The sequence below is a fragment of the Larimichthys crocea genome, chromosome XV (genome assembly GCF_000972845.2).
Source record: "Larimichthys crocea isolate SSNF chromosome XV, L_crocea_2.0, whole genome shotgun sequence".
Taxonomy (NCBI): domain Eukaryota; kingdom Metazoa; phylum Chordata; class Actinopteri; family Sciaenidae; genus Larimichthys; species Larimichthys crocea.
Genome location: NC_040025.1, coordinates 21541901 through 21556737, shown reverse-complemented (window position 1 = coordinate 21556737; position 14837 = coordinate 21541901). Strand labels below are relative to the sequence as shown.

General features: G+C 41.2%; 2 protein-coding genes across 5 annotated transcripts in view; one reads left to right on the top strand and one right to left on the bottom strand.

The window, feature by feature from the left end:
* slc2a4rg (SLC2A4 regulator) overlaps positions 1 to 5761 on the top strand; it is a 38611-nt gene extending 32850 nt beyond the window's left edge. For both annotated transcript variants that reach the window (XM_019256483.2, XM_010751563.3), the window contains one exon: positions 448 to 5761. In XM_019256483.2, coding sequence (XP_019112028.1) covers positions 448 to 559 — 112 coding nt within the window. In that variant the 3' untranslated portion in view covers positions 560 to 5761. The remainder of the gene's footprint in view (positions 1 to 447) is intronic.
* zbtb46 (zinc finger and BTB domain containing 46) overlaps positions 5629 to 14837 on the bottom strand; it is a 59441-nt gene continuing 50232 nt past the window's right edge. For 2 of the 3 annotated variants that reach the window (XM_019256484.2, XM_019256485.2), the window contains exon 7: positions 11981 to 14796. In XM_019256484.2, coding sequence (XP_019112029.1) covers positions 13997 to 14796 — 800 coding nt within the window. In that variant the 3' untranslated portion in view covers positions 11981 to 13996. Of the gene's footprint in view, positions 10827 to 10920; positions 11097 to 11980; positions 14797 to 14837 lie in introns of those variants that run through there. The other variant, XM_010751575.3, reaches the window with a different exon arrangement.

Genomic DNA, 14837 nt, shown 5'->3' with positions numbered 1-14837 from the left:
GAGCACAAAGTTACAAAGTGCAACCATAGTACACCACTCACCTGATTTCAAATCAGTGTAGCATCAAATGATGCTTGATTTAAAATCTTATTATTTTATGGTAGAAAAGTTATGGTAGTTATTTTTAAAGAGACATGCCAAAGCCCTGAGTTGCTTTTTGTTGTGTTGAATCCTTTATTAAACACATTAGATATCAGATTGCATTAAAAAAGACAAAACAATTTTGCCTGCAAACATCGACCTCTTCAAAGATGGCTTCTCTGAATTACATTTATATTGACATGTTCAAAGGAAAGACGTGTTTGTGTGTGTGCGTCTGACCCTGCCTCTATAGCTACACGTTCATGTGCCTTCCAGCGCATTTCACATGTATGTGTTCTTATACCCATGTGGGCGTCTGGATGTCTGTGTGCATGTCCTTATGCTGTCACATCTGCTGTTACCAAGGAAACCCCGTGGGGAGGCGAAGAAGTGCCGAAAGGTGTACGGCATGGAGAAGAGAGACATGTGGTGCACAGCCTGTCGCTGGAAAAAAGCCTGTCAGAGATTCACCGACTAATCCGGTCCACTTCCCGTGTCCATGAGATGAGCTCTTCCTCACTCGGAATGACAGCTAGGTGGACTCTTCCACTGAGGAGACGGAGACAGATTTCTTCAGGATGAAGCTCTCAGTGCTGCTTCCTCCAACCCAGCATGGGGTTTGCCTTCTCTCTTTTCCGTTTCCAAATACAAAGAGAAAAAATAAAACCAGTGGGTAAAAACAAACAAACAAAACAAACAAAAAAAATCAGCAAGAAAAAAAAAGAACTTTCACAGGTTTGGAGAGTTTTTCTAAGACTGAAACATTTCACTCTGTTTGATGAGGAAAAACAAAACTTTTAAGTTGGATCCTGAACCTTCTGATTTGATCTTTTGCCATTTTTCACAGCCTCAACACAAGGCGATGTTTAAAGACTACAGATAAGCTTTTTGGTATACTCTGTTGTTGATTATAGGATCATCATGTAATCTACTGTTTATGGGGTGGATCATGACTCTTTTTTGGAAGTTCAAGGGTAAACACCAGATTTGCTCGGTAAGACCTTTGTAGCATATCCGTTTTTTCATTGTCACTGTTTAAGGGACTTCAAACCTACCAAAGGCACAAAAAGCCTGTTCACCTAATCCTGAATCTAGCATCACTGTCTTCTGCAGCCGTATTCAGTATCAACTATATGTTTGAGAGCATATTGTTCCATTGGTTGTACCTATTCACTCAGCAAATTCAACACAGCCAGTTATACTTGTAATTTTGCAAAGATGCACAAAACCCTCTCATACAAAGTGGTACAAAAAAAAAATCCCCTTGACTTTCTAAAATATTTTTGATGTTTAGATGTACACAATAAATGAAATATATTTCCCTCGCTCCTACTCTATACTTGTACCCAAGCGATATGCACCTTGATGAAATTCGTCATCTTTTAGAGTATCACTGTAACCACAGCGTATGTCTGAGAGAGCGGATATCTATTTCTTATATAGAGTTTATTTTCAGCAGTGACTTGTTGAAGCAACTACCAGTTGCGCTGTGCAATCAGCAGAAGTTCTTGCTTTGTGGTTGTCATTGTTATTAAGATGAGCTGAGGCAGAAAGGCTCTTAAAGAGATCATTCACCACATCGATGATGCATGAATGATAACTGCCCTTTGACACTTCCAGTCTGTCTGATGTCATTTGCATGTGTCGGTGATTAATATAGAGATTGTAAACCAACAATCACTACCTGATGATGATGAGTCAGGCGTTCTTACTTGTTTCGTACAGTTTTAAACAAAGAGTTTACCCAATTCTTAGCCTTTGGAATAACCAAGCACTTTTCCCCACATTTTCAGTAGATCCAAATCTTTGAGAACGATCTTTCATTGCAGGCTTATGAAAAGTTCAAATCAAGTCAGTGCAGAGGTTTAGGTGCTTTCACAAGCTTTAGATGAAATATAGCTGGTAGAAATTTTAACTTTTGATATGTCCCTTTCATCTGTATTTAAAAAAACAAAAACAAAGAGCATACATCTTCAGCAATATTGGCCACTCTTAGAAATGAAATAAATCCCTTGTCTATTAAGTATCCAAAACAACAAGAGGAATAATACAAAGACAGTGGCCGAGTAATCTTTAGGCAAGCTTTTCTTTTTTTAAATTGAATTGTTGTGAAATATTTGGGAAAGCTAACCAACTTCAACACAGGAGCATTCCTACAAAAGACAAATAGTAAAAAGTTACCACCCTAAAACTAAACACCTGCAGCCTGCAGTGTTTGTAATTGGCTTAATAGACAATTTAAAAAAAATGTAAAAGACAGTGTTTTCATAGTTAATCTTTCCCCTCTTTTGTAACGTATATCCATTTTAAACTTCCTCTCATGACCCATTGTCAAGTGTATTTATTTATTTATTTATAAAGCCCAAAAATCACAAATTTATCTCAAAGGGCTTCACAATCTGTACAACATATGACACCCCCCACTCTTAGATCCTTGTTTCGGATAAAGAAAACACACATAAAATAAACACATACAAACGAATTCTTTATCAGGTATTTTTCTGATCTGCTCTCAGAGACGGAGTCATGACAGTAGATGTTTGCAGAGATCCACCCTTGTGCTATTTGTAAGCATTTTTTTTTTTTGGATTGTAGATTCTGCTGTGCACTCTCTGCTCTCTAAGCGCTCCTAACACTGACCTGACCTGACCACCATAGCAACGTTTGACACACACACAGACATACACACACACAGTGCCTTTCCTCTCCTATATGAGCAGGCCGTCGCGCATTCGAGCAGACTCCTTGATTGAGGTACAGTACGACTTCAGACTTCTGTCACCATAGAAACACCTGTGCTGTCCCCTTGTCGCAGCAGGGTCACTCGTGCTCTCTGCTGACGGCTGATAGCATGTTTATAGGCGACCAATAATGAAAGCTTGGAAACAGATGCTTGGCTGTTAATTGGTGGCTTGAAGTCAGTCATATTAAGCACACATTTTAGCCGTAACAGTGGTTAAAAACATCATTTAGTTTTTGAAAATGAATGATCCATGTTTATTCCAGTGGCATCCCAGATAAGCTAGGTCTCCCCCCCCCACTCTCAGCTTGTGAGAGCGGTGTGCAGGCCTCTTCCGGTCAGCAACTTCACAAAGTGCCAATGAAAAGAACATAAAAAGGAAAAAAGGTATACTGACCTAATAAAATTGCACTACGCTGCACTGCGCAAAGACATGTTTTTGTACATGGACATTTTATATACACAAATTTTGAAGTGAAAGAATTTTCTGTTTTTTCGAATGGGTGGGAGGGATGTCGTCACTGCCAGATGGAATAAATGGGGTGTCAGGGACAGGGGGTTCTGTACCTCTCGGGTTCCCCATTCTTAGCAAGTAATCTTGACAGTAAATGTCTTGCTCTCTGTGTCAGATTTATCGTACTAAACAGAGTGGTGCTGGCTCTTTTAGCAGTGTGGTACTGGGAAGTACAGTGTGGTACTTAGGTAGTCACTTTGCCTTTCCCTTGGAGGAGTGCCAAGGGCCAAAAGCAGCACCTGCCTTGTCTCAGTGATGGGAAAACATCAGTCTCAGTCTGTGGTTACACATTATAGTCTTGATAACAGATTTACAGTGTTTTCTTGCCTGGAGGTTTTTTTTTTCTCACAATACTCGCACACTTTTTTTTTATCTGTAAAGCTCAGCTCTGTGCTTCCTTTACCTAAATAAAAACAGATCCCTGCTTTATTCACATTTTACTCAGCTAAGGTAGTAACTGTGTAGATACTGTTATTAGTGCTGGATACCACTTTTTGATTGGTTGTTGATGGGAGTGTCAAATGCAACCCATCAGGTCTCTCTCCATTCGCAGTGTAAGCACTGTCCACCAGCAGGGTTGGAGGCCGATGCTTTTTGCTGGCAGGGAACGTTGTGCATGTGTTAAGCAGCTGACAGGTGTCTGCGTTTTTTTCTGCCAGCCACTATTTCATCTTCTCCTCGAGTTGCACTAAACTGGCCCGTGACGATCAAGTCACATCGGTAAAGAGCTCGGCTCAGTGACTGCGGCCAATACTTAAGTCATCACGGCCGAAAAGAACTCTGGCTACAAAGTTGCTCTTGAGGACTTTATTGGTGATTGTTTGGGTTTTTTTTAGCCTAGAAGTAGATCAACAACTTTCAACTAAAAAAATGGGAGATGGGGATTGACGTTGACTGTTAATGGGCGCGCAGGGAAATTTGTGGACATTTACAGTCGATGGAAAGCAGACACAAGACACGCAGTGACGATATAGATGGATTCGCAGTTTCAGGGCTTTCTTGTACATATGCAACATAAAGAGAACCGTGAGGCTTTTTTTCATATATTGTTGTTTTCTTTGTTGTTGTATCTTGTTATATGAAAAGTAAACTTTTTTTTACAGTATAGTTGCTCAGAATATTCTTTCTTTTTTCTTTTTTTTAAAAGTCGATTGAGAAGCTATAGTGAACACAACACGTAAAGATTCAATGTATATTGTAGCTTAGAGGCAAAGGGGAGAAAAACAAAACATGTTGAATGTAAAACCTACAAAAAAAAAGTCTTTTTTTGTTATATTTGCTGGCTAGTTTGTACTGCCTGTAGTGAACTCATAGAGCGTCCTGATTTTGGTATCCACATTTTAACACCCACATACAGCTGTCGCTGCACTGCAAAGTCATATCAGATAACACAACCATGCAGTATTGCTTTACTATCTTACTTTGTGCAATGAGACGCTTTATAATGGAACAAAAACTAACTTGAGCTTTTGGTGACATTTTGGGCTACTTGCTCACACTGTCGCTGTTCGTCTTTTGTCTTTCTCCCTGCCAAATAGCAAGTTTTCTCAATATGTGTGGTTATCTCTGTCATGGATGTTTGTGGTTGTGATGTTAAGTTGTTGTTAGGCAGGATAACCTTCAACCTTTTGGATGAAAATTGTTTTTTTTGTGGGAATCTTTATCCTGCCCTGCACATTCCAACAGACAGCACGCTTTTAGTGTCTTCCACTTGTTTCCTAATAGACATATCCTTTCCCATTTCCTTTTCACTACAGTGATTCTTCTCTGATCACCTTGTCCTTTTTCCATTTCCTGTTCTTGTGCTCTCCAGCTTTACTGTGGTCCCACCCAAGCCTTTACCCAGTATATTAAGCTAAACTAAACCCTTGAAAATGTGCATCAAAAAAAGCCTTTGTTTTATTTCTCCACATATGTCAAAATGTATGTGCTGCTTTCTTGAATGTCAGTTTTCATTTGTGTATAAACCAGCAGCAGCAAAGCCAATAGATCCTCCTTCCAAATTAAATGTAATGTAATGCATTGCAATGGCAGCTCCACTCAATTCTCTGCTTCTTCTACCGTGCTCTTAATGTTTGTCCAGGCTTTTACACTCTTGTCTGTCAGATCTCTCATTTGATGACCTTTTTCTTCTTCTCCTGTTGTGTTTTTACTGAGCCTTACACTGGCTGGTGTGAAAACTGACTCTTTTTTTTTTTTCCTCTCATTGATTGATTGATTGATTGATTGTCTGGTTGAGTTTGAGGTTCTTTTGCATGTCTAGCATCGCTCTTTTTTTTTTTTTCTTGTTCTGTTTTTTTTTTTGTTAGGAGATACAACACTGAAGGGTTTTATGTGTTAGATTTCCCCTTTCAGTAACCGATAACCCAAGGCTGATGTAAGTTTGTTTTCCTCTAAATGTAAAAAAAAAAAAAAAAAAAAAAAAAGCTCCTTGCAGCCTGACACACACACACACACACACACACACACACACACACACACACACACACGCACACGCACACGCACACGCACACACACATACACAGCTAAAAGCGTTTTGAAGGAAACGTAACGTCAGCCTTGGGTCTTTACTGGAGGGCAAGATTTCTCCTGTATGTGGGCTCGGGCTCTGGTCTTCATCAGCAGTCCCATGCACATGGAGAAAGCACTTTCTGAGGAGTGGTGCACTCAAGGAGTATTTGTGTGAATGTCAAGCCTATGACTAGTGCTTGAAAAGATGGATGACCATGTATGATGCTGATAATGTGATCTATGTGATGTAATGTGATGGAAAGAAAATAAACCTGAATGGAAGAAGTCTGCCACCAGATTTTTTATTTATTTATCTCTTAGGTGAATAAAGTTATCTGCGGATAAATGTCTGCGGGAGATGTTGACTAATCTTCCAAATAAGGAAATGTGGCCTTGTGACATCAATAAACAGGATTAATTCCTTTGTGTCTACTTTCTTTGACTTGTCTATTCTGCCCCCTTGTGGACAGCAGGTGGTTATGGCCACACTAGTCTCACCAACCCTGCAACAGGCATAAAAAAAACAAAAGGCACAGCACGCATCATTCACTTCTTTACAGCAGCAATTTCAAAATTTATTGAGACTGATTGGTTTTTGCAAATAATAGTCAAGCTAATTCTTCCACTAAACATGAAGTTAGAAAGAGGCTTGGACGGCCGCGTGGGCCAGCCCCAACATCAAAACAGGAGGCTCATGGTTGGCTGTAAAAATGTTTTGTGATCAGTACTATCAACCGAAAAATATCTGCACAAGAGCACTTAAATCTGCCCAAAACAAAACAGGTGTAAAAACAGGACAGGTTTTTTTGATTATTTAACACATTTTGTTACAAACACAGGTTTATGATAATCATCAATATAAAGTCAGTATCATATTGAACAATATTCCCAATGAAAATAAACAAACCCCAAGCTTCAAGTGCGACCTTTTACAAATTAAAGACCCTCTGAAACTTGAGAGAAAATAAATAATATATAATAGTAATATAAATTCATATATATGAAGGTATACACACATCACTCTTAGTAGAAGAACAAAATCTAAAGTAAAAAGCGCCAATTTTGAAATATAGTATAATATAGATATACCCATATCTATGGCTTCATGATTTGCACGTGTGAATCAAGCTATACAGGCTAAATGAGGATTGCAATTTGTACACGTCTAAGAATACCCATATTCATCTGCAATAGAGCAAACAGTTCCAGTTTTGCATCATGTGGAATGAGACAGTTGTGTGCAGATGCCGAAGACGTTGCTTTGGTATGACAAAATGAGCACAGGCATGCAGTTAAGACCACAGAATCAGGGCACAAAAGGTCATCAACACACGGTGGGAAGGAGAATCTAGTCGCCCATCATGATTTGTCTCTTTGAAGTTTTATCCTCAAAAAACATTTTGCACCTCTAATCTGATCAGTCGCATTTTTAGTAATCTCTATCCATCGACACAAACACATATTCATCTCTCGGAAAACAAACACTCTCACAAGCACACGGGTGAAATGTCATTGAGGCACATATTGAGGGGTTGATGGCAGACATTTTCCTGAAGTACAACCCAGTATGAGGAAGAAGACATACAGTACAGGTCGTGAGAAGAGCGCAGGGCCAGGGAGTCACACATACATCCAGATGTCTCAGTGGCGACAACAGCACCACAGGACAGAGATTTGTCACTGATCATGGGCTCCTTCCACACCCACCATTGACATTCATAAAAATCCTAACTCCATTGTCTTTCTTCTTTTTTTCTTTTACCCAAAAATTACAACTATTTAATAAATGGGTCAAACAAAAACACCATAAATAATACAAATAAAATAAAAACAGTTGCCAGACATGTAGAAAGCATCACAAATCGCATTGTACTGAGAGTTTTTTTCTCAGTGGAGTTTAATGGGAAGTGCATGGCACCTGTAGCAGAAAGGCCTGATGTGTGCAACCTGCACTGGCAACAAAATGTTTCCCAGAGTTACTGCAGCAGTGCTTCACTTTCCCTTTATGTAAATGAACTAGAGCTGAGCCAGTAAAACACCGGCATACATAGAAAAACAGCATGTAGACTCAACACTTGGGCATTTAGTCTACATGCTGCATTTCTTCTTGATTGTGTGTCATGCGAGGTGTGAGACAGTAGAAAGCAGAAAGGAAATTAAAAATCTGCTTGTTTTTTTTTTGTTTTTGTTTTTGTTTTTTTAAAGATGCCGTCTTCTAAAATCTAGCTGGTCCTTTCACACAGCCCTTCATATTCACAATAATACCATAACATGTGCACTTCTTTTTTTTTCAAACTGTGACAAATAGTGACAGGTTCAAAAAAAATAAAAACAACTCAACAAAACAACTGTTAACCACAACAATAAATCCAAAAGCACCTGCACACACAGACTGTGAAACAAAAGCACTTCATGTATACAAGGTACTAGATTGTTTTTGGTTCAATATTAATCAATTAGTGTACATTAGTGATGCAAAAGCGTGTGTGGAATATATGTTTCAATCAATATCTAACAGAGAAGTTTGACAGTGAAGTTGTTTTTCCCCTCGGTAAAAAAGCAAATACGACAGAAAAAGCGTAAACTGGCACAATAAAAGGTTGATAAAAGCCCCATGGCTTGCTGTCCACAACAAGGCAAAGTATAAAAGCTCTTTTCTTATACAAGATATAAAATATCAAAAAAAAGAACACACAATAAAGCTTAGCATCCAGCACTTAATAATAATTAATAATAGTAACATCAACAACAGTAATCATAGTTCTGATAATTATAATAATAAGACATGTCGTCTGCCTCACTTGAATTGTCAATAACAAGGAAATAATCTTAAGAAATCAATACAGACTTTTTTTGGACACTGGACACTAAAAAACATTCTTGCATACAAACACCCATCCTGTTCTAACCCAACACACAGATAGAGAGAGAGAGAGGGAGAGGAGAGAGAGAGAGAGAGAGAGAAGGAGAGAGAGAGGAAGGAATGACTTCTCAAAAATGAGGAATCCACAAACAGGTTTTTTTTTTTCAATAAATAGCTGTTAAAACAAATAATAAACAAATTAATATTACACTCTCTACGAATATCAAACTTGGAATTTCAAGCACAATTTTGATCCTCTTCTTTTTGACCTTACAAAGCCGGAGAGAAAATATATATCACCAAAAAGAAAGATAAACCATGGAAAGAGTCTGCATATTCTGTATTTAGAAACTGGAATTACATGACCAGGACAGGAACAGAAACAGAAACAGAAAAAAACAAACAAAGGCAGCTCCTCCTTAGGTGTGAGAGACGTAGCTCTCAGGTCCGATTATCACAACCTCCATAGACAGTGGAGAGACAGAAAGAGTTAATAGTGTAGGTCGTGTAGATCCCCTTGTGTGCTTGTGTTGATTTTCCAAACAGGGAAAGTGATGTCCACTTTGTGTATAAAGAGGGTTAAAACTCTTACATACACTGTAAAAGTCTCTTTCAATCTCTCTCTGTCTCTCACACGTTACTCCACTTTTAACCCCCCCCCCCCCCCCAAAAAAAAAAAAAAAAAAAACATATGTACATTAGTCAAATCTCCAGTATTTGTTGGAATGGATTGATAGAAACTGTGGTGGTAAACTTAAGCGAAGAAAAGATTAAGGACCCCCACTGAAAGGCAAAGGCTATATAAACAGCAATCTGCACAAAGATTCAGTGATTTCTATATCGTGATAACAGTCAAGAGGACATAAAGTATATCCTTAAAGGTAGGTGCGGTCACCGAGTTGTTTAGGTAAGTAAAGATCAGATCAAAAATGTAAACCACGGGTTCAGGGCTTTGATAGGAGTCAGTTGTCATTTAAAGTGCAAGTCTGTGGCAGTAGGACTCTGCATCAACAATGTGCCATCGGGCTGCCCGCTCCTCTGACACACACGTAGCTTTGCAATAGATTTAGACTCTCCCTTCACTTGTAGAGAGAGACACTTTTACCCCCAGAAACATTACAGCCGAGGTGGGACCAAGACACCCACTCCCAAACCCTCCCTCCCGCCCGCTCCCCCTTCCTCCTGGCTATTTTCCCTACACTGTCAGTGATCCTTGGTTTCCATGGTGATTGTGATGGCAAACATACAAAGTTGCATTCTAGCATCGGCCATGTCCTTGGCAGCGTACTCGTTGATTCCTGTTGTGACAGAGTAGAAAACTACTGGACTCTGGCCTGAACCCTCAAGAAAAAGAAACACAAAAACACTGCATCAGAAGTAAAGGAGGTAAGCAGAAAAAGCCTTGCACTCATGCCATCTCTTGACCACTCTTCTACTATGGCAGTCAAGATTGAGAATAGCCTAAGTGTGTCTGTGTGTATGTGTGTGCATTTGAGTGTGTTTACTCATAATGGTTTTAGATCATTGTCGCGCGTCACCCTACAGCTTTTCCATTCAAAAGGAAGGCCTGCCCACGGTGGGACGAATGGGTAAAGAGTGCAGAGGATTCTGCCACAGAGATCGCAAGAGATCTTCAGAGATTGGTCAACGAGCCACTATCAGGAGCCTGACAGATTCTAGGAGATCCAGGCGAAGTCCCTCTCGCTCCCGTTCTGCTGCTCCCCTTCCTGTGCCGAGGAGTCGCTCTCCTCCTTCTCATTGTCCAGTGGTCCATGTGCCTCAGCGGTCATCCCTGAGTCCTTCCACTTGCTCCCTTCTTCCTCCCCTTCTCCCATCATCTCCCCTTCCCCTTCCACCATCATCTCCTCCTCTCCCTCTGCATCACCATCGCACTCCGCCTGGTCATCGTGGAAGCGATCACCAGGATACAGCTCCTCCTCTGGAGAGATGTCTCCTCCAACCTCCCCATTGTGGTCCAGCAATGCGGCCATCCCCCGGCCAGAGCAGTCGGCACAGACGCCATGACGACGTGAGCCGTGTTTGATTCCAACGCTGGCTGCGGACATGAAGACCCGGCTGCACACTTTACACACATACTTCTTGTCTTTGCTGTGGACCTATCGGGCAGAAAAAAAAAAAAAAATTTCAATTCCCACTTTGATTTAAGTATGATTTACTGCCCCCTACTGGCGGTCATACAGCAACACTCACCAGCGTGTGCCTCTTCATGTGCTCCCGTCTGGTGAACTTCTTGCCACAGATTTCACAGGGGTAGGGCCTCTCACCGGTGTGGGAGCGCATGTGCCTCTTTAGGATGCACTGGTGCATAGCAGAGAAACTGCAGTAGGGGCACTTGAACTTTTTACGGATCACTGTGAAGTCATTCACTGTAGAGACAGAAGGAGGGAGGGAGGGGTGGTGAATAGAAGAAGAAAAAAAAAGATTAGTGTTGAATGAAGCTTGTTTAAATAAACCGAGACGTCACTTTTCAGTTATTACATTTAATTAGCAGCATGGTCTAGAAATGTATCATCAATTCCCATGGCCACCCCAATCCCAGTCAAAGCTACAGTTGCCCTGGCAACAGCTCTTCCTCCATACTAAAGCAATAAAGGCAAAGAGATACTATAAACACGACACAACAGTCAGTCTGCCTTAGTTGCTCTAGAAGGTCTCTGCTATGGACAGCAAAAACACAGACAGAAAGACAAACACAGACAATGACAAGAAGGCTGAAGGTTGGGAAATAAAATCACACACACAAAGGAAAGCTTCAGCAGAAATAATTAAATAAAAAAAATAAAAAAAATGTTAATACCACGTACCAGTCTAGTGTATAGGTCTGTTAAGCCAATTATCTCAAGGTCTAGACTTAAATGGTAGTTAAGCCAAGTGAAGGGCATCCAAGTGAACAGAATGTGGGTGTGTTTGTGTGTGTGTGTAAAACTTTACAGTCAAGGCATACAGTATATGACCATGAGAGATCAGGACTGGATTTATGAGCAGACAAGCACAACACACACTACTGTACACATCTACTGTTCATAAAAGGAGAGGTGGGGTTCAAACACACAGTGATACAGTATAATTACCTCCATCTGTAAATCGACTTCTGCTCGGATTAAAACGCTCGACAGCACAAAAACATGCAAGTACACATCAACGGCACAACATGTTTGAGCATCTTATTCACATCAGTTAAAATGCAGAGGCAAACAAAGGAATATCGTGGTTGTGAGAGTATGCGCACGACATAAAAACTACGGAGAAGTTTTCACATTTTCCATCACAGTTTAATTACAGCATAAAAACTACAAGCAGAATGTTTACAAAAGTACACAGGTTTTTTTTTTGTTCACTGAGAAAAATTCATTATCTAGAATCCAATATCTCTCAATATTTACAACTACACATACTCAAAGCCACACAACAGCCGTACAGTATTTGCCATTTCTCCACAATGGCTGGCTCTGCAGAGTTCCTGATTAGTTCCTGACTTCTCTGAGCCTGCCAGTCTGTTTCAGCTGCTGGCTAGGACAGAGTGTACTACCTGAGAAATGGGATTTTGTATTAGAAGGGATTTGGCATTTGGGAGTTCCCTGTGTATATATACACACACACAACAGCAAGGGGACATATTCCCAATAGACATTAGTTCTGCTTTTATTGAGCACATACAAATTACACTTCTATGTGTTGGGAGTGACCGTGGAATATTAGAGTGAAACACAGGTGGATGTCTTCCCTTTGGGGATTCACAGTATGGGTGCACACAATAAACCTTTTGTAATTGGGCTCCATCAAGAAAATATCTTGGATTATAGTTGCAGGGTTTTGAAAATTTGGCAGAAATTGGTGTGAATTTACATTAGCAATGATTTTGAAGCCAGCGTTCATGCTGATTCCAATATCCTGCGGCTCTGCTTCGGCTCCACAACACTCTCCACCTAACTCTGTCACCATCTCCTTTATTCCTCCTCTCCTGTATTTTTCCCACTTGTCTCCCTTGATCCCCCATTTTCTACCTTGTACTCACAACCACACCATTATCTGTCTGCAGCAGTGACATCACTATGCTCATCTGGTTTAAAGGGCATCTATCTGCACCCCCTCGGTCCCCACTTCCTCTTCAGATGAGGGTCAGGGGTTAAGAAGGGCCGGAGCCATGAAGGACCAATTACTGTCCAGCTCCAGCCACACTCAACCACTAGAAGACTTACAGATCTGGGTCAGAGGAGATGGACAGAAAGAAAAGGAGAGAGAAAAATGACACCACCCAACCCCCCATCTGAGCTGCTACTGGTCTATTGTTTTAACTGGCTTTGTCTCGTTCGGCACATCCCCTCCATCTGCACTGATCTGACAGCACTGACTGAAGGTAATCATGTCAGCATGATGACTGAGGACAAGCTTCTACGTGTCCACTGGAGGTGGATCAGTGATCGAATAGCTATTTTTCCTTTGAGTTACAGTTTAAAGAAAAGAAAGCACAATGTTTTTTTATACATTGAATTAAGTTGTCTGCTTATTTTTTTAAATGTTTATTGAGGTGCACTATGACTAGCAGCAGAAATAAATTGATTTGGGTCTTAATTCTGCTCCAATGCTGCAATTATACAAAGTTCCTGCAGGTGGTGTGGTTGTGTGTGCTCTGAGTCACAGTGAAGCCTGACGGATATGAACTGTGTCTGAGTGTCTTTGTGCCCGTAATGCAGGGGTGGACACAAAGATAAAGATCTCTCTGCCTAAAAAGGAGAGAAGAGTTTAGTCAGACTGGTGACTGGCGACAGAGACCCAGACAAGTGGTTTAGGTCTAGGAGGTGGAAAGACGCCCCCCCCGTCTCTCCACCCGGCACCACAACGGAAAGTAATTCACCTGTTCATGGCTTCGTATCAGTGCACACTCAAACTATTGACAAACCTAAATGCAATTAAAAAAACAAATGTTCTACATATCATTTCAGTCAGTTTTTTTTAACAGATCAGCTTTGCATAGCAATTGTTGACATGTAAACTGTCAATTTATGTTAAAATTATTTATAAATTTATTTTTAAAAATAAAATAATGACTTAAAATGTGTAGTCTGTGGGGAAAAAAAGAAAAGAAGAAGAAGCATCCCTAGGTAATCATGTCAATAAAGTTTTGATTTTAAAAAGGACCTCTTTCATTCTCAGTGCAATGACACCACAGAGCATTTTTGGCATGAACATACAACACACACACACACTGCTGCTAATGAATGGGTATGAATGTGTGCACATAAGCCTGCGGCCTCTAAGTCCAGTCTCAATTTTCAACATTGATACTGAGATTATGATTGTCAACTTTTATCTCTTGAGAAAGCCGCCACAGTGAATCTATAACCTGACCCTGAGACATTTCCATCCCAGTGCTACCTCCCAGTATAGATCCTGGCACTGACCCCACCTGGCAGCACACTTTAACATGTGTCGCCAAGTTTTTCTGGGTGCTAAAAGCCTTGGCACAGGCAGGGCAGGTGTGCCCTCTCTCTTTAGAGTGCACAGAGGACAGGTGCCTGTGCAGGTCTGTGCGGTCTCTGAAGTGTTTCAGACAGTACACACACTGCATCAACTTCTTCTTGAAGTGGATTGTCTTCTCGTGTCGGTCTGCGTTGGATTTGAGGGTGAAGCTGGCGGGACAATGGGAGCAGAGGTAGCGCGCAGGCGTAGGCTCGGCCACTGTAGGGCGATAGAGAGACTGGTGAAAATGGAGCGGTTGGGATTGTGGACGGTGATGGGTTGGGGTAGATTGGCAGTGCATGCCTTGCATGCTCGGCCAGTCCAGAGACAAGGCCATCAATGACAGGGTGTGTCGGTACTCATGTTCCCTGAGATGCTCCAGGCTGCTGAACAGCCGTTTGCACAGGGAGCAGGCGAACCCCTGTGAGGGCCAGGCACCGAGCTCTGGCAGGAATCTTTTCCCTGACCCAACCTCTACGCCCAGTACCCTCGGCCCTTTAGTCTCTCTGCCAGCTACGGACACTGACGCAGGCACAGTCAAGCCACCAGCACAGCTCTCCTCGCCCATCTGATCCCTCTCGACAGGAGACTGGTCACCTTCCAAGGCTGAGATAGCGAGAAGAAGACAGTGACAGTGAAAGTGAGAG